This window comes from Pangasianodon hypophthalmus, chromosome 5, assembly GCF_027358585.1.
Source record: "Pangasianodon hypophthalmus isolate fPanHyp1 chromosome 5, fPanHyp1.pri, whole genome shotgun sequence".
Classification (NCBI taxonomy): Eukaryota; Metazoa; Chordata; class Actinopteri; order Siluriformes; family Pangasiidae; genus Pangasianodon; species Pangasianodon hypophthalmus.
Genome location: NC_069714.1, coordinates 13,386,781 through 13,406,269, shown reverse-complemented (window position 1 = coordinate 13,406,269; position 19,489 = coordinate 13,386,781). Strand labels below are relative to the sequence as shown.

The 19,489-nt window shown below is 37.4% G+C and overlaps 2 protein-coding genes across 2 annotated transcripts in view; both read right to left on the bottom strand.

The window, feature by feature from the left end:
* The window catches only part of cacnb4a (calcium channel, voltage-dependent, beta 4a subunit), a 36,552-nt gene extending 32,113 nt beyond the window's left edge, over positions 1 to 4,439 (bottom strand). The window contains exons 1-2 of the mRNA XM_026912718.3: positions 3,945 to 4,439; positions 2,543 to 2,626 (exon numbers count right to left, since the gene is read on the bottom strand). Of these exons, the coding sequence (XP_026768519.1) occupies positions 2,543 to 2,626; positions 3,945 to 4,007 (147 nt within the window). The 5' untranslated portion in view covers positions 4,008 to 4,439. The remainder of the gene's footprint in view (positions 1 to 2,542; positions 2,627 to 3,944) is intronic.
* Positions 4,440 to 6,435: 1,996 nt separating this feature from the next.
* Positions 6,436 to 19,028, bottom strand: stam2 (signal transducing adaptor molecule (SH3 domain and ITAM motif) 2). Its single transcript, XM_026912750.3, has 14 exons — positions 18,843 to 19,028; positions 16,339 to 16,423; positions 16,035 to 16,110; positions 15,418 to 15,513; positions 15,158 to 15,304; positions 13,894 to 13,957; positions 13,528 to 13,720; positions 13,155 to 13,249; positions 12,979 to 13,061; positions 12,773 to 12,860; positions 12,613 to 12,667; positions 12,375 to 12,531; positions 8,383 to 8,534; positions 6,436 to 8,213 (listed from the first exon to the last, which is right to left on the bottom strand). The coding sequence occupies exons 1-14, from the start codon at positions 18,880 to 18,882 to the stop codon at positions 8,030 to 8,032; spliced, it is 1,515 nt and encodes a 504-aa protein (XP_026768551.2). The 5' UTR covers positions 18,883 to 19,028; the 3' UTR covers positions 6,436 to 8,029.
* Between the last annotated feature and the right edge of the window lie 461 nt (positions 19,029 to 19,489).

Sequence of the window (19,489 nt, the reverse complement as noted above, 5' to 3'; positions counted from 1 at the left end):
AATGTCCTTGTCAATTATAGAGTTGTGACTGTACTTCAGTGCAGTGGAGATCTGACTAGTTTCCATGGCTGCAGCTCAGTGCCTGAGTCATATTCCTTTACTGAGGTATTCATCTGCGTCACCACAGGGCCACACAACTCTTTTGTAACAATTATATGAGTGGGCTTAAGTTTATAGAAAAAAAGGACTAAGCATACTGTGCCATTTATCACACAGTTTTAGACAATTACTCTGAAATTCTTGAGTAAAGTTTTTGGTATCAACCATAAGTTTGTGCAAATAAAATTAATCCCTGAATCCCAACGAAAACCCAATCCACAAAGTCGAATGATTAATGCCTCCAGATGGAGGGCACTGTTTTGACTTCAGTGCTAAAATAAAACTTGCAAGCTACTCAAAAACGGAAGTTCTCAAGGTGCAAAGGGACCTATATTTCACACACACTGTCACACTCCTGTGTTGCACAGATGTGCTGTATTAACCTAAGACATACAGTATATTACTAAATAAAAATAAAATCTTTATCCCTGATGAGGATAAAGCAGTTAGTGAAGATAAATGAACAAATGAGTAAATAAGCATATTAACCCACAGAACATGAAAATGAAAATAAATAAATAAATAAATAACATGCACAGCTGTACAGTAGCCTTATAATCCCAAGTAGCTTTTCTTCTGTACCCATGGCAACTGATGCGTTCACTATGGTAGGCACATCATATCATAATGACTTTACAACACAAGAACATTTGCATTTGTCAAAGAGCTGCATAGAGATCTTTTAAAAGCCGCCTGTCTTTCATGAAAGATGCATGAGGGATGGTGAACTCAGAGGCTGCTGTAGCTAGGCAAACTGACACAGACATTAAAGCTATTATTTCCCTCAGGAGCACTTCAAATTCCATCAGCCTCTTCCAGTATAAACACTAACCAGTGTTAATGCAACTGAGATTGTACCACATTTCACACAACTCAAACTCGGAATCCAATCTTCGATTCTTCGAATATCAAAAAGTTACAATGGGAATATATAAAGTACAACCTATGGGTTTACAACTGCTCCTGAAAAAGCAACTGAGTGCATTTTCATTTACATCCAGGAAAGTGAGAATCATCTTCCTGGAAGTCAAGCATTCTGATGGACATCAGTATTGTCAAATGCTATAAAGGAAGTGTTAAAGTTTTTCACAAATACGTTTCTTAATAAAGGATAGATATTTGTGTTTTCTTATTTACCATTTGTGTTTTATTATACCAAAATTCCAAAGAAAAATTAGTACAAAAAAATCTACTACAATGTTTGCTTGAATGCTATAATTTAGCAGAGTGTAGTACACTTCTTGAGTGCACTCACCTTGCAAACAGTCCTATGCTACATTCAGTAGAAAATGTAAGCAATGGCCCACTGCACTGCTACTTTATTATTTTTCATACGTATTTGAGTTATTATTCTAAGATTCATAGTTTGTTTTACTATGAGTCTCAATGCTGTGCTAATAAAGCCTGGTCACTGACAAAGATGGCCAGAAAGATGATCAGTGCAGTGCAATTATTGCGAAAGAGAAGCTTTTCAACAATTTCATCATTCTGCCATTATTTTGTTATTTCTCATCATTTATCTTCAGTAACCACTTCATCCTGGACATGGTTGTGGTTGATCCAGAGCCTATCCCAGGAACACTTTGGGAGCAAGGCAGCAATACACTCTGCATGAGATGCTAGTCCATCACAGTGCATTGTGCACACACAATTTAACATTAGCAATCACCACCTACCAGCACATTTTTAGGAAGAAGGAAGAACCCAGAGGAAAGCCACACAGACAACAACCCCAGTTCGGAATCCAGCTGTGGACCCTGGAGCTGTGAGGCAGTTTTGCCACTGTGTTGCCCTATATTATTTTTAAGCTGACATATGTAATGTGATTAAGGGCATTTACTACTTAGGCAGAGGCTATACAAACCCAGGTTAAAAAAAAAAAGGAATGTATACTTTTAATTTGCACTCTTGTTTGTCACTGCCAATTTAAACCTACTAGCCAGCTAGCTAGGTCTCTCTCTACTGTACACTCTTGCTTGCTAGCAAAATTGTTTACTATAGGGTGTCCCAAAGGTCTCCATACATAGTGGAAATTAATATTTTTTTTAAATTAATAAATTTTTAGCAAAATGTAACTTTACTTACAAAACATTCTCTACATGATTGCCATTTCTTTGTAAACACACATGGAGTCATCTCTACCACTCATGACACATCTGGTGTCATGCATGTAATTTCATGTCCAACGCAACCTTGCGGCAGCTTCCTGATCCAGCCATGATAATGATTTCAACACATTCTTCTTTTGTCAAAGGCATTCTTAAAAGCTATCTGAAAAAAATATATAATCTAAGTATGAAAAATTTTGGAAGACATTTTGCCAAAAAGTGTCAATTTCCCCTGTGTAAAGAGGTTTTTGGGATACCCTGTAGTTTAAATCTCACAATGTAATAATTAGTAGATGGTTAGTAGATAGTGGGATTCTCATGCTAAATATTCCTACCTGACGGAGGATGAAGCTGGTGGAAGTAGTGCTGCCATCGGACCTCTTGAGACGGCTGCGGCGGGAATAGGTGCCTCTGTTGATCTGCAACAGGAGCACAAGCCATTCATCACATTCTCTAGTTTAGGTACAGCAAGGGCACCTTCACACATACCTCCCCCTCTTCCACAACACACACGCGCACACGCACACACACACACACACACACACACACACAAGCACACAAGCACACAGTCCTACACTCTGGTACAAAACTGTAAGATGCTGAAACATGCTGCCACTGAATAATATATTTTGCCATGATATGTTTATGCATAACATTCATAAGCAATATGAAAAGTACACAGTTTTTTTATAGGAAGATTATTTATACTAAGGATAAATAACATTTATCTATTTTTTATGTACAATTGCAGCTAAGCCACATATTGACTTCTAAAGGCTCTACAAAAGACTACTAAAGGCTCTATTAAAGCATTAATGCATTTTATAATCTCAAATGCTTATAAAAAGAGAAAAACAAGTTGTTGTGTTTTGGGGTATCAAGGGTATTAAATAATAATGTGCCAAAGAGATGCAAAAGCTTATGAAAATGTGTCACATCGTCTCCAAGGAGCTGGACGCTGCAGTGGCACACAGACACCACGACGATGTCTCTACATGGCTAGACTGTCCTTCAGATTGGCTGCTTGCAGTGTGATCAAATGCAGTCTGCTCAGATTATACAACACACATGCACATGAATAAATACTTATAAAAATCTTATTATTAAACATAGTTATAGTCCAACAAGCGAGACTGATGTATGCACTTTCAGAACAAATGTGTACTAATATAGTGCATATAGTGTGCATCTTTAAAATCCTTACTTTAAAAATATTTCAGTCCATGTTACACAATATCCACATTTCCAGGTAAAAGATATTAAAGGCACAGAAGATTGAGAACACCACCCCAGTGACAAGGAAAGCTACAGTTAAGCACTATTTTTTCTGAGAGTGTGGATGAATTCGTTTAGAAATGAATGAACCGATGAACACTAAAGTTCAACATTTAAATTCAAAAAGAAAAATAGTGTCATTCCAGCTATAACCAGCTTGCTTCATGATTTCTGAAATACTTAATGTGAAATAAAGCTTAACGACACATACACACACAAAATACATTAAGAAATTTAAATGGTAGTTTTCATAATCGTGTAGTGTACACAATAACCAGAAATATACATATTATAAGACTCTATTATACGTATAAAAGATAACTTTTCCAAAAGATAATATGAATGCACATCTGGAGGGAACTAATCCCGAGACAGCAACACTTCTAATATCAAAAATGGAAACACAAAACAGTATTAGAGGATATATGCTCCCTCACACAGCTCTCCATACAGTCTGTTTACCTGAAAGACGGCTTTAGAAGCTCCGTCGTTTGTCCCGTGTCGAGTGTAGATGTGTCGGGACATTTGGGCCAGTTCGTCGCTCCATGGAGGAGGCTGTCTCTCTCTGCCGCTGCACTCATACTGAGGAGAGAGATGCACGCTGGCCTCCAGCTTCACCTGCGGCTTTACGGACCTTTACACGAAGAGAAAAAGAGAAAGAGAGCGAAGCTCGGCTACTGCGCGCGCTTCCTGTTTCACTGCGCGTGAGCTCCAGCTGTGTGTGTGTATATATGTGTGTGTACAGTGGCGCGCGCTCGCCTCTATAGCGCCCGATGAGCTCCTGCGTCATCAGCTAAAGGTCACGCAGGTAGACATGCAGCTGTCCCTGTGCAATTTCACCGCGATAAAGTGGATTTTACATTGGACTTTCTCTGCATATTCGGGTTTTTCTCTTCTATTTCACAAGAAATAAGCCTCCATAAAAGTCTGTTATCACTCTGGAGTAGAGATGTTCGAACAAATTGTTCTACCCATTTATATATATATATATATGTATATGTGGTCCTACCTATTCATACGTCCTACGAAGAGCTTCTGCGCATGCGCATTTCACTTATACACGTCCATAAGTTTTTGTGTGTGTTTTTTTTTTTTTTATGCTGGCGGCAAGTTCTGGTCAAAAGCTTGCCCATCAACACACTATCTATAGTTTTATGCTGGAAACATTTTCTGACAAAACAATTTACATTGTCCAAATATGCTCAGGGGTGGCCAGGTGAGACCCAGTGTCTTTATTGGATTGGAAATCTAGGATGGGGCAAAACACTAATCCACACCCATAGCAAATGGCAAAATGTGGCTCCCCTTATCTGTGTATGGTCTGGGAAGGAACCCTAAGATTAAGGCTCTGGGTTAGATGATGCTGGGATTCAAGCCCCATCACTGCCAAGCTGCCACTGTTGGGCCCTTGAGCAAGGCTAGCTTAGCTTAACCCTCTCTGCTCCAGGGGTGCTGTATCATGACTGACCCTGCACTATGACCCCAACTTCCTAACAAGCTGGGATATGCGATGAAATTTATTTCACTGTGCTGTAATGTATATGTGACAAAAAAAGGCTTCTTCATAGCTAACATAAAATTAAGTTATACACTAGCATTACAAATTCAGTATCATTAGCCTAGGTAAAGGTAGCTATAACAAACTGAAGAAATCCAATGTTACTTTGAAGTGAATTCAATGGGACCAGGAAATAGTTTGCATCTGTGTTAGCTAGCTAAACTTGCTTGTTCCTCATGTTGGAGAACGAGACCAACTACAGGGCTAAAGACATTAGCTTAGAACGTGCTGAGCTTTCACAAGATTTCATCGATTTTTCCTTTTATTTACCTTCTTTTAATGATTAATGAACTGACAACATTGTTTAAAAAAAGCTAACATAAACTGGATGGACAGAGAAGTTTGTTCTCCTCACTTCAAATATAATACAAATCTGTTTGAATCTGTTGATTCCGAACCATCACTCAAAAGTGGTAACTTGAAGCAGCACTGTGAAACAAAACATAACCACTTCTAATTGTCTTACTTATATCCATAAACTAATCACCAATGTGTAAGCATTTCAAGGTAACTTCACAAATTTTTGTTTAATACCCTTGATCTATACTATAGTTGGCTACCTTGCGGGATGTCAGACACAAGAGCAATGCAATGAAGGTTTTGCCTTTCAGTGTGGTACATTTTCTGCATGTCATTAAAGAAAAGCGATACCATTTGTGTAGTGTATTTCACATTTTCTTCACCAGAATGATTGCCTTTGGCTCTAGCAAGTAATCTATTCCATACACACTGCTTGTCTTATTCACGTTCATATTGTAATGTAGTTGAACAGTACTCCTGCTTAGATAGAACATAGGAGAATGAGCAGAGCCATTCCTAGAAGATAGGAAAATGAGCAGAGCCATTTGTGGCACATCTGCATTGATTTGAGGTGACGTCCCCATTTCAAGCATTAGGGAAACAACCACAAGGATGTGAGGAGGCCAGAGATTTAGTGTTCAAATGAAATATTCTAATAAATATTTCTGTGAACTAGCTAAATAGTCTGACAGTTTAGCATTTCTGTTCACAAACATTTCCTCATAAAATGTAGATAGGTTTCCACTTATTAAAACCATAACAACACTATTTGAAGTATTCATGTGTATTATGTATAATGAATATCTTGGTAGGGTGGTATGGAATTCTAAAGGTCATGCACCCTGGTGTAGATTCTCATGTGCATGTCCATCAGAAAGGCAGCACTGTGAGTCTTCTAAATTGCATTGCACAGGATCTTGACCTGACTAAAGAAATAAGATCTGTGATTTGTGTAGTTGTTCATAGCTTTTGTTGCAGAGTTTAATGTATCTCTGAAACATGTTTAGAAGACATTGGTGTGCATATTGCATTGATCACCTTAAGTGATCTTGAATGGTTGCAATGTGTGTGGTGTTCGTTTTCGTACAGCAGGACCAGAGTTTGATCATTTTAATATTTGATTCTCAACATTGGTGACAGGGGTTTCAAACAATTCCAACAATCTCTAAAACCATTTGGAACACAAGGCAAATTTATTTGGAAAGATATTACAATTTACTGTTACAAAAGTAATCTTAAAAATGAGGATGCAAAGTGACTTTTGTGTTATAAAACATTGGGTTTGCCAGAAGTATACAGGCTTATATAGGAACATTTACCTAAATATTTAAATCTCATAAAACATACAGATTTTTACAGATATACAGCAGCATCTGCAATTAATTCCAAAAATTGCATGCTCTTATTTGACTTCCATCATCTGACAGAACAAGGCATCTGTTGGTAAATGATTATCATACAGATAGGTGCAATACAGAAAAGCCAAATATTTTACATTGAATATACAATACATTAATTGAGGCAGGTTACGAAAATAAAGTGAACATGATTCTCCTGTCTACATCATACTACAAATTGGACACTGGTTTTGCTCAGATCTCTTTGACATATTGAATGTGAAATGAACTAATTTGATTTTGAAAAACTAAGGAGACTTCCAGACTATATTCATTCTGATATTAGTATTGCAATAAAGAACATTAAGAAAACAACAGAGTACTCCATAACTCTTAAGTAATGATGATTATTTGGTCAAAGCATTACAGTTGTCCACCAAAATATATTTTACATCTATGTATCTAACACAAAAAAGAATTTCACACATAAAGGCCATATAAGGCATCATTTATAATTTCATTTTAAAGCATCACCATGATTTATTCCTTTGCAGAGTAATTTTATAGAGGTTAAATTAGAGAAATCCAACTACAGTGAAAGCACTATTACTCGCACAATAAAATGGTACTTCTACATAGAAACTCAGGAATTAAGCCTAAAGGGATTGCATTTGTGCCCACTTTCAGCTCATATCAAAGCCAATCTTATAAAACCTGCTTACATGAGCCTCTGATCTCAGCAGCCTACTGTGATGGTCCCTAACTGCTACTGCTTCTCCATATAACAGCAGTCTGATTTCAACACAACAGTTAACTGTGTTAAAATGTTCAGGCTTTTAATGTAAACATGGATATTAACCAAATTGCTGAATGTCATGGCACTTTTATTTATTTCAGCATTTTGGTGGTTTGTGAACATTTTCATTACTTTCTGTGTTTTTTTTATGACTCCTCAATTGTCAGTCTGTCAAAAAAATGTTTGCTAAAAACAGTATGAAAGAAAAAAACAAAACAAAACAAAAGACCAATTTTAAAGAATCCTATAACGTTTCCAATAAATTATGTTGTTCTTATCTCAGGGTGAGAATGTATGTCATGAATATGTTCAGTTATGAATATAGCATGCTGGTGAAGGCTTGTGTGTGTTCTTATTAACAGAAAAGAAGAATGATGCACAAGTGTACATTTAAATGAAATATGTTCATAAAAGGGAAAACAAACCCTTCAAAAGCCAGTTAATTGCATTTTTCCAATGGTGAGTTGTGAGCTGCTGCTGAGCCGGATGTCTACAGTACATCCTCAACATCAGGTGACTTCAGAGTTTTACCGCATTGAAAGTGATATGCACAGCTTTATAGGAGGGGCTGTGGGTAATAAGCTGTCTGCTGCTGCTGGGATGAAGGATGGGCAGGAGGTGCCACTGGATAAGGGGGTGGAGGCATACCGGGATTAGCATTCTGATAAGCAGACATGTCCATAGCCATCTGTGGCGGGTAAGTGCTAGGAGCTTGGTTCATATATGGTGCGCCCAAACCACTACAAGAGGAATGCAAACCAGAATTATTTTAAATAAGCCACAAAACATTATTATATCTATATTATCGTGTGTGTGTGTGTAATAATTATATATATATATATATACACACACACACACACACACACACAATTATAATTATATTCTTTAGTTCCATGATTAAGAAGGTACCTGATGTAGGGAGGCTGTGAAGGTTGACCAGGGGCTGTAGAGTTCACTGTGGGGGGCAGCGAGCAGAGGGGGGCAGCTTGGTCTGAGCCCAGACTGTAGCCTTGTGGGACGCCACCAGATACATAAGCCCCTGAGGGTTGGCCTGGGTAACCCTAAAAGAATTGCAGGAACAATAAGAGATGAAATCTCAACTTTAACATAAATCAGTCAGTGACTCAGCATTCCTAAATAAACCGTACACTATATGGCCAAAAGTATGTGGACACCTGACCATCACACCCATATGTGAGCCTTCCCCAAGCCACCAAGCTGGAAGCACACAATTGTTTAAAATGTCTTTGTGTGCATTAGCATTACAATTTCCCTTCACTGAAACTAAGGGGCCCAAACCTGTCCCAGTAGGACAATGCCCCTGTGCACATACTGAGGTCCATGAAGACATGGCTTGCCAAGGTTGAAGTAAAAGAAATCGAGTGGCCTGTACAGAGCCCTGACCTCAACCCCACTGAACACCTTTAGGATGAACTTGAATGCTCACTGTGCAGCAGGCCTCCCCGCCTGACATCAGTGCCTGACCTCACAAATGCTCTTGTGGCTGAATGAACGCAAATCTCCACAGTCACGCTCCAAAATCTAGTGGAAAGCCTTCCCAGAAGAGTAGAGGTTATTATAACTGCAAAGGGGAACTAAATCTGGAATAGGATGTTTAAATGCACATATGAATGTTATGGTCAGGTGTCCATAAACTTTTGGCCATATAGTGTATATACCTAAAAAATTTCATTTAAAAAAACCCACAGGAATGCATGCATAATCCACACTTTTACCACAACACCAGCAGAAACAACGCTGTTTGCCAGAAAAAAAGGTTTGCCTGCTTAGAGTAAGATGACACCTAAATTAATATGCTATATGATGTAACGTGTAACAGTTCATTACACTGTAAAATTGTGATCACAACAGTCATGATCAGTCTTTATCACAAAACTAGCAGAAAACACCTAATGAGACAACATTTGAGGACACTTAACAGCACATGGACTCTTGCTGCAAATGACAGAGGAAATTCCCCAGCTACTTTGTTTTCATTTTAGGCAAAGCACAAAGTATCAGCCGCATGATTTTGTTTTGGTAAATGTCATGTATAGGTTACATCTTGCAGATTGCATGTAGGTGGCAATTTAATTTCACAGTGAGGACAAGAATATTGTGCCCGACACCAGAAATCTTACTATTATTACCATAATATTTCCAGTGCATCTAGCCATTTGTTTTGGTCGATTTCAGCTGGAGCTTTGCTGCTATACAGTGTGAGCACACTGTGAGCTCTAATTAATCAGCATGCCCAATAGAGAAACACTACTGCAGTGATGTGGCAGCATCAACCGAGTGTGATTGTGGATTGAGCTCATGCTAAGCTCTGTAAATCTACCCTACCAACCTGCAAGTCTATTACTCACTAGCAAGGAACATGCTCAAATCTAAACCCCTATTTTCCATGCTATTTTCTAGAGGTCCCTCTCCCAATATTTTTCACCATACATACGTTTCGCAGGTCTGCGTCTGCTGTGACAATCTACACCACTGGTCTCTAGTAATGCCAATCTGTGTTCAATAAAGCTCAGTTCATTCCTACTTTATCCATCCAGTCATCACTTCAACTCCTGGGACTCAGTGAGATATGAATTTGTGACTTCACCCACACTTCTTGTTTAACTGGGTGAGGAAGAACAGGTTTGCTCATTTTCAAGAGATCGCCAAGGGGGAATGACACAAAGCAAGAAATGACAATTATAAGACTGAAAACTAAACTCTTACTCTCCTTTTTTCTCCCAGTACAACAAATGCTTATTAGCAGCACCATGATATTAAAAAAATCTTCACCACATTAACCATAATTCTTAGCCATACTCCACCATCATCATCAACCTTTAGATGAGTTTCTTTCCACATTTTCTAATTTGAAGGACGCAGCCACTAACAGCTAAATTCTACCTTTGTGGACAGCCCTACAGGGGCTTGTGGAAGTGGTAGGTTGCTAGGACAACAGGTTGCTAGGTCCTCAGGGATCAATGCACTCACCACACTTAACCTCTCTAGATCCAGTCATCCATTTATACGACACGCTTCACTACTGGTATACACCCAACTCTGCCTGTCCTTTAGGGCCAGATAATACTAGTCACAACAAGTTTCATCTTGTCATCAGAGAACAGGTAAAAACAAATTTAACTTGAAGACAGAATGTCTCATCATCCCAATTAGTCCTGCAATCCATTACAACATTACCATCAGACTGGCTCCTCATAAATATCACCTGCAAAGGAACCTTGGGGTATTGATTGATGACAACTGGCCTTTACAAACCACACTGCACTCACTCTTAGGTGAGATTCGCTCAGTATAACATCACAAAGATCTGAACTACTGCTACTCGCTATTGGCTGGCATTCTGGCATGCACTGTGATACTGCTGCAGATAATTTAAATTACCGGTCCAGTCTACACACAGTCCCCTCAAAAGTATTGGAGCAGCAAGGCGATTCTTTTGTTTTTGCTGTACACTGAAGACATCTGGGTTTGAGTTGATGAATATGAGACGATAGATCAGAATTTCAACTTTCATTTCCTGATACTTACATCTAGATGTGAACCCACCCATTTTTCAAGTGATTAACAGTATTGGAACACATGACTGACAGGTGTTTCTGGTGCCCAGGTGTGCCCTGTTAGATTCATTGTTTAAACAATTCATAGCTCTGAATGTCTACTCTTGGTAGCCCTGGGTTTGGTCTGTGATAACTGCATTTGTGTTTAAAAAGGATAAACCAATATGATGGCCAAAGAGCTGTGTATGGGAGAAAAGCAAATCATTTTAAAGCTGAGAAAAGAGAGTAAATCAATCAGAGCCTTTGAAAAAGGTTTTGGCATAGCCAATACAACAATTTGGAATGTCTTAAATAAGAAACAAACCACTGGTGTACTAACAACCAGACATGGAACACAAACCACAGCAGTTGATGACCTAAACATTGTGAGAGCTGTGAAAAAAAAACCCAAAAAACAACCCTGACATAACTGTTCGAAAAAGACTTAGAAAACAGAAACACAGAGATCATACCACAAGAAGCAAACCACTTATCAGCAGTAAGAATCAAAAGGTCTGATTGGAATTCACAAAGAAAAACAGAAATGAGCCACAAAAGTTCTGGAACCAAGATTAACCTCTACCAAACTGAAAGAAATGCCAAAGTGTGGAGAAAGAAAGGATCTGCTCATGATCCAAAACATATGAGCTCAATGGTCAAGCACAGTGGAGGTAGTGTCATGGCTTGGACTTGCATGGCTGCTTCTGGAACAGGCTCTCTAATCTTTATTGATGATGTAACTCATGATGGTAGCAGCAGAATGAATTCAGAAGTCTACAGAAACATTCTGTCTGTCAATTTTTGTCTGTCAATTTCAAAGAAATGCATCCAATCTAATTAGGAGGAACTTCATCATGCAGCAAGACAATAACCCAAAACACACTGCCAACACAACAAAGGACTTCATCAGAGGGGGGAAAAAGTGGAAGGTTTTAAACTGGCCAAGTGAATCACCAGACCATAACCCAGTTGAGCATGCATTTCACCTCCTGAAGAGGAGACTGAAAGGAGAAACCCCCCAAAACAAACAACAACTGAAAGAAGCTGCAGTCCAAGCCTGGCAAAGCATCACCAAAGAAGAATGCATCAGTTTGGTGATGTGAGTGATGGTCAATGGCATGATGCAGTTATTGCAAGCAAGGGATATGCAACCAAATAAGAGTTATTTACTTTAAGACTACCTGTTCCAATACTTTTGCTCACCTAAAAACTGGGTAGTCTGTTACCAAAGGTACCATGTTCTAAGGTGTTTAACACATCTACACTGTTAGTAAAATGTGTGTTTTAGTTTCGTGAGCATAAGAAAGGGTAAAGCAAGGGTGCATTTCTGTGCGTGTGTGTCACCTGCATAGTTACAGCAGGAGGAGCAGCTGGATAAGTCCCCTGAGGAGTTGCCATCTTTGAGTATGCCGAATACCGAGGAGCTTCATTCATTAACTGATTATAGAGCTCCAGGGCTTCTAGCACCTTCACATTCAGCTCAGACAATTCTGAGTGCTTCCTACCAGGAACAAAAATCAAATGTTAGTTAATATTAGATTCTCTGACAGACTGTATGACTTAAGATGATTTTTTCACAAACCTGTCAATCTCCTGTAATTTTTCATCTATCAGAGGATTCATCTGTGCACATTCAGCTACAATGGGGAAAAATTCAGGATTAATCAAATAACAAAACACCTAAAGGAGTAAAGCAATAAAGTTCGTATTTAAACATGGTAACACATAAGATTTGTGTGTACCCTCCAATGTGATCAGCTCAGAGCTGTCAGGCTTAGAGTCAGCCGGGTCTGTGTTCTGGAGTAAATACAAAGTTCTGTCCATCTTTTCCTATGGAAACCATTCACAGCAATGAATTTAAATATTGAAAGACATATTTGCTGCTTACAAATGTTTACATGGCAAGAAATGTGGTGGATGTTGGGTAAAAAATGGGTTTTAATGTTACCTCATCTATATGCACTGGTTCTGGCTCTGCTATAGCTTCTACTGTGGGCTCCTCAGGAACTGTTGTGTTTTCTACATAAGTGACTACAGTAAAGAGCAATCATGGAGATTTACAGTAGTTGTCTTAAAAATTACAGTATTTGACATTACATTAGAACATTTTATCAAGTGTTTTACCTGGTTCTGGATCCACATTTAGGTTGGTTGTGACAAAGTTAGATGGAAACAGTCCTACTCCTCTATGATTCTCTCCTTTCCACCAATTTGGATCACTTTTGAATAGGAAAGTGTTACAATAATAACAATAATAATAATAATAATAATAATAACAGTATGTTAAATGTAATATTGAATTACAGCTAAAATAATGCACCTTAAGCTTGGCATCAAATCTATTACAGATTAGAGAATAGACTTAATTTTGAGATATGTTTTAATTAGCATGCATACCATTTCATGCTCTGATTGATTCTTTCTGTTATTGTGTGCATTCTGTTTTCTGTCTTGTCTTGCATGTTAAAACTTTCAAAATTATTGTGGAAGTATATACCTGTCATCCAGGACAAGAACAACCTCACCAGCCTTAAAGGTGAGTTCATTGTCCTCAGCTGCTTCAAAGTCGTAGAGAGCACGCACTTTCCGTGTTTCTTTAACGCCATTAGTATTGAAGGGAGGGTCAGGTGTCACAAGAAGTGGTCGTGTTTCGGCTTGTTGTTTTTGCTCCTGCAAGGATAGCTCAATGGCTGGACAGAACCAGACACAGGGACCTTCATCATTTCATTTTTCCCTATTTAATATCATTATCAATAAAATGCATAACAAGACTAGATAACTTTAACAAAATGCAGTATATTAATTAAAAAAAAAATTAAGTATACTATTCTTCATAAAATAGACATTGCAGCAGGGAGGTCACCTTTGGCAAGGTCATCATCATCAGGTGCTCGGTTGGTGGCAGTAGTGCTGCTGGACTTGCTAGTCTGCAGTCAACAAAGATCAATAAAGTAAAAGGTCACCTACTTCATCAGATCAAAAGGTCTGCATCAGTCTAGTGCACAATACTCTACAACAAATATTACTACAAGTCCTACAGCTCTCATCTGTTTATATTAATGTCTCTACAAAGCCGCTTTGGTATGCTCAAGTGAATATTTGGTACTTTCAAGGGGAAATGCACACTGTGCTCTTTGAACACAGATTCAGATTCAATTTTACTTGTATAGCGCTTTTAACAATGGACATTGTCACAAAGCAGCTTTACAGAAATAAATGGATTCAAAAAATATATTGTAAATATGTGAATTTATCCTTAATGAGCAAGCCATTGTCTCGATGATGACAAGGAAAATTCCCTGAGACTATATGAGGAAGAAACCTTGAGAGGAACCAGGCCCAAAAGGGAACCCATCCTCATCAGAGAAACAGTAGAAGCTTAGTAATGGTCTACCACGTGTCAAAACAAAATGAAAGGGGAAAAAGTCGTCTTGTGGTATAACGAATATGTTATGAATATGTTACAAATATGTGGAAGGAAGTTCCATTGTAAACTTTCAGCTGTCCCTCACTCACATGCTTCATCATCACTGCTCAACAACACCTACTGCTCCCTAACAACAGAAAGGCTGTGAGGAACACTTTGCCACTAGTAGCCTAAAACACATCTATACTGCAACCCACAAAAAGCAAGCTGACCCATATTACAGATGTGGCAGTGGAAGTACTGATGCTGTCCTTCCATCATGGTTAATGTGAACCGGATGAATAATTAATGACTTCTGCAAAGCTGACCTGAATGAAAGTGTTTCTATATCTAGGCCAAATCATAGAGGATGCTGTGTGACTCAAGGACAATACTAATGTAGTGAGGAAATGTATGGTTTTTAATAGCTTTGATCAGATTTAATGCACATATTTATGTGCTATAAAACTGTTAGGCAGCAACATAAGGTTAAAGCAAAAATGATTAAATAAAATATGCTTTCACTGTACAAGTCACAGCACCACTACATAGTAAAGTATATTACAGTACAGAAAATGTTGTATTCAAACCAGTGTTTTTTTTTAATTCCAATTTACATATTAACCAAGATATTTCAGGATACGTTCACACACCTATATCTGATCTGAGTATTAGACTGAATGCAGCCTTCACTGAGGACCTGGATAAAGAGATAAAACACCTTTGAGGCTGAGGAAGGGAAAATCACTCCTTCTTCTTTCAGAGATTTGATGGTGGCACCAATGAGGCTGAGTTGTGGATCTTTCTGGAACTCATCAGCCCACTCCACCATTAGACCTTTGAGCTTCTCACTCACTTTAGGGTGCACCTGAGAGAGGACAAAGGCAGCAAGGTCTCAATTTTCCGCACACTAAAATAAAAATTTATCACATTATAGTTTTTTATAGTAACAATAAAATGCAGAGAGAAAAAATGCCTTACTTTGCTCAATATGCTTCGTACTTCACTGGCAAACTCTCTGGAACAGATTTCTAGATGAAAGATTTTTCCACTGTTTGCAACACAAGCACCAAGCAACTAAAGTGGGAAGAATTATAAAGGCAGTAATTGAGAAAGAAATTAATTCCGGCGTATGTTGTACAATGTACTGGTATTTATAAAATTTTAAATAAATTATTATAATATACAAAGGTGTTGCTGTATGAACAGGAAGGTTTTTTCTGCACCAAGTCAATTTTAAATACTCTAAAAATATCTGCGTATGTAATTATTTCAATATATAATTGGATGGGAAAACCTATGGCAATAAGATCCAGCTAATTTCATTTGAGGAAGCAGTAGAGGAAGGCTAAAAATAAAGTAAAAAAATTACATCTTTGCAGGCTGAGACAGCACAGTGACTCAGATTGAGCGGTCAGACATTGATCACTGCCACTTCCGGTGCTCTGGGGCAGAGCTATAAACCCTCAATATAAGATATGCTGGGAGTTATTTATTTTAAAAAAAAAACAAAAACAAAAAAAAACACCAGAGCACCAGATCTGAAGAGTGTGAAAAACAAAGTTCTGTAATTCACAACAAATGAATATCGCACTCACTGTTAGTGCTTGCATGGCCACATGAGGAACTTTGTGGTTGACTCGCTTCATGATTGACTTGAGACAATCCTTTGCACTAGAAAAATATACAGATGAAGTAAAAGACTTAAAAGATACCCATGAGCATTGTAGTCACTAAACTGACAATCACAAAAACTTGACTAATATGAAGTCTGACACCAAAGAAAGAATTCTCAACAATTAATGAATTAATATGAAGTATAAATATATCAAAGAAAGTTATATTATTGATTAGTTTCATTCTCATGGGATGATGGATTTTGTGGCTCACAGGTTCACTCACCCATTAGGTGTTGTCCCAACTCGGTCACAAATATCCATAATGAGGCTCCAGTCCTCCGTTGTGTTGTTTTCATTAGTTACTTTTTCTGGAAACACAAAAATAACCAAGCTTAAACACTTTATTTAAACAAAGCTAATCATCAAAACTCAACAGAACATCTGAACACCTTGCACGTTTCTGCAGTAATAAAACTTTGCCCAAAAGTATTTATAAAAAAAAAAAAAAAAAAAAAATTAAAGGCACATTCGTCCAGATTAATCAAGATTTGAGCTCTAGCAGTTAATAAGGTCAAGTACGACAACACTGGAATGATTTTTTTAAGTCCTTGTTATCATTGTTTAAATATGTATTTTTATCACATTCTACATATTTTCCAGGTTATTTGTAATAGTAAGAAAAAAAAAACAACTATTTCAACGTTAAGACGGCTCTATTAGCACATTCTTAGCAGCACAGATTCCTGAGCAGGAAAACGAATAATTTGTTAAAGACACTGTATTATTCTGTTGTTTTGTATTCAACAAAAAACAACACACACAAGATAGTCAAACATCACTTTTACTAATAACCTAAATGATGTTTAAACTTTTTCTAATAGACACCAGCATTTCCTGAACTCAAACACTCATGGTTGCTGATTAATACATGATTAATACATGCCAGGGAAAACCATTCACATGGTCAAATTTTGATATTTTCATATATTGTTCTACAGTTTTTCATATGAATGGAAATATGCTTCCATTCTGCATGCTTATCAACCAGTAGTAAAGTTATAACTTTTTTAAATCTAGTTCCCCTGCCCAAAAGAGAAAACTGGGGGGGGGAAAAAAAAAAAAAAAAAAAAAAAAAAAAAAAAAAAAAAAATCACATTTACATTTCATTCCACTTCCACCAGATGACACCCCGCATACATTTATTTACAAAACAAAAACATTACTGTCAAATTTAAAAGAATTATATGTTTACAATGAAAAATGAGTTATCCCTTTGATTATCCACATCATCCACATCACATGAGTCTTTGTTTAATCTCCTGAGGTAAAAGATACTCATGGCATTTAAATACAAATCTCACTGTCTCTTTACTGGCCTGATCTCTGTCCATGCTAACACCGGTGGAGAAATAAACACTGATTAACTCAGTCAGATCTGTTCTGGTGGCTAAATGTCAGGTCATTAATGCCTTTTATTGGGTCATTTAAACATTGAGAACGTCGGTCTGCTGTTATCCGTACAGAGCGCTCTTCTCTGTTTTGGTGAAGGAGCATCACAGAGATTTTGACAGCTGGTATCTGATCACAAACTGAATTGATTAGGCTACAACACGCAAGTCTCCATAATCATGATCAAATCATATGAAAGGCACACTTAGCTACAAAGGGTTTAGAAATCATGTTTAGACAGACTGACTGTTTTTACCACTGCCTTTGTCTCTTATAAAATAGAAATGTCAAAGTATATTATTGGAAGAATTTTTTCCCCCCCAGAATTCAGCCATAGCAACATCTGACACCAACAAATTGCCACACAGATAAGACCTTGATTCCGTGGCACTGGGTTGATCATACAAAAAACATCTGCGATCACTTCAACACAAACCCTTTATTTCTATTTGCAGCAACAATTACTCAAAAAGTGACACATTTCTAGTTCTGGAAAAGATTTACAGAGCCACAGATGAACACTTTATTCTGATAAAATAAAAATAGACTAATTGGAAAATCTGACACGCCCTAAAAAGAAATTCTACACCATCATTATCCATGACTTTATAGCCTGGGAAAAACTAAATCTGGGCAATAGCTTTTCAAGGTATAATAAACCTTTTGCAATAACGTTACAGTAGAATAGACCGACCTGTTAGACCTGCTTGTGGTGACTTTACTAAAGTTACAGTCTGTAAATAATTATTTCTTATCTCAGCTGTATACCTTGAGATAAAAGGAGCACTGTAGGTTGGGTTCTTTTTTTTTTTTTTTTTTTTTTTTGAGCAGAATTAGCTAAGGTTTTACAATATAAACACAGAAACAGTTAGTAAATGAACTTTCTTCAAGTGACAGAACAACAAGATCATATGTTCCCAGTGCTGTGTAGACAATACATACTGAATGACTTATATATTTATACCACTTTTTAGTAATTTTTACTTATTCAACTATTACTACTACTAATAACAATAATAGTAATTATAACAACGATGACACAGTAATAATAATAATAATAAGGCTCTGTTTACAGCACGGAACTACAGTTGGTATGCGGATATGACATACGCACGTTATTATGTCAGAACACTAGCAGCGAATTAACTGTGAATAACCTTATTTTACCATATTTTTAAAATATAGTAGCTCTGAAATACGTTATTATGCGCTTTTATACTCGGCTCGTCATTATTTTTTTCCTGCCAGTTAACGCTCGGTAACTTGCTAATTCAGCTAGCAAGCTAAGTCAATACTGTGTCACAGCGATATAAGCTAACAGAAGACAGTCCCACTCACCGACATCCTGATCGAAAGGATTTTGCCCAAATAACGGCATCTTGATTCCGTTTTCTATGTGAAACCTTCCCTACAATGTATTTCAATCGTAATGAGTCTATAGATAAACTGAATTTCTCTCATCCATCAAATTCCATGCAGTTATAACATTTCCGTAAACTTAACTAGCTGCCCTCATACTGCCTGTAAATAAATGACACTCTCAAGCTTGACAAGTCAAGCTTTTTTAAAAAAATAATTGTTTCCTGGCTTATTTTATATTTTTTTTATCACATATGTGACATTCACTTGATTCTGTTTTTTTTTTCCCCAGACATCACTGATATTTTAAGCAGGCATTAATGATAGACCGTTTAAACGTCCGTTATAATTGTTTTGCCGTATATACTGCCACCTAGTGTATGATATGCGATGCTTACAGTTGTTCCTTTATTAAATCATATATATATATAAAAACAAACAAACAGCGTTTTAATTGTTCAGACGTTTTTCTGACTCATCTGTGCATTAAATTACACGTTATTCGGCACGTTATTCTTTTCTCTACGTTTGCTAAAGTATGAATTTATTCGGCGCACTTGTTGGTTGCGGAGTCACTGGGGTGCAGATTTAATGTGTCCAATAGATGGCGCTCCGACCAAATCCCT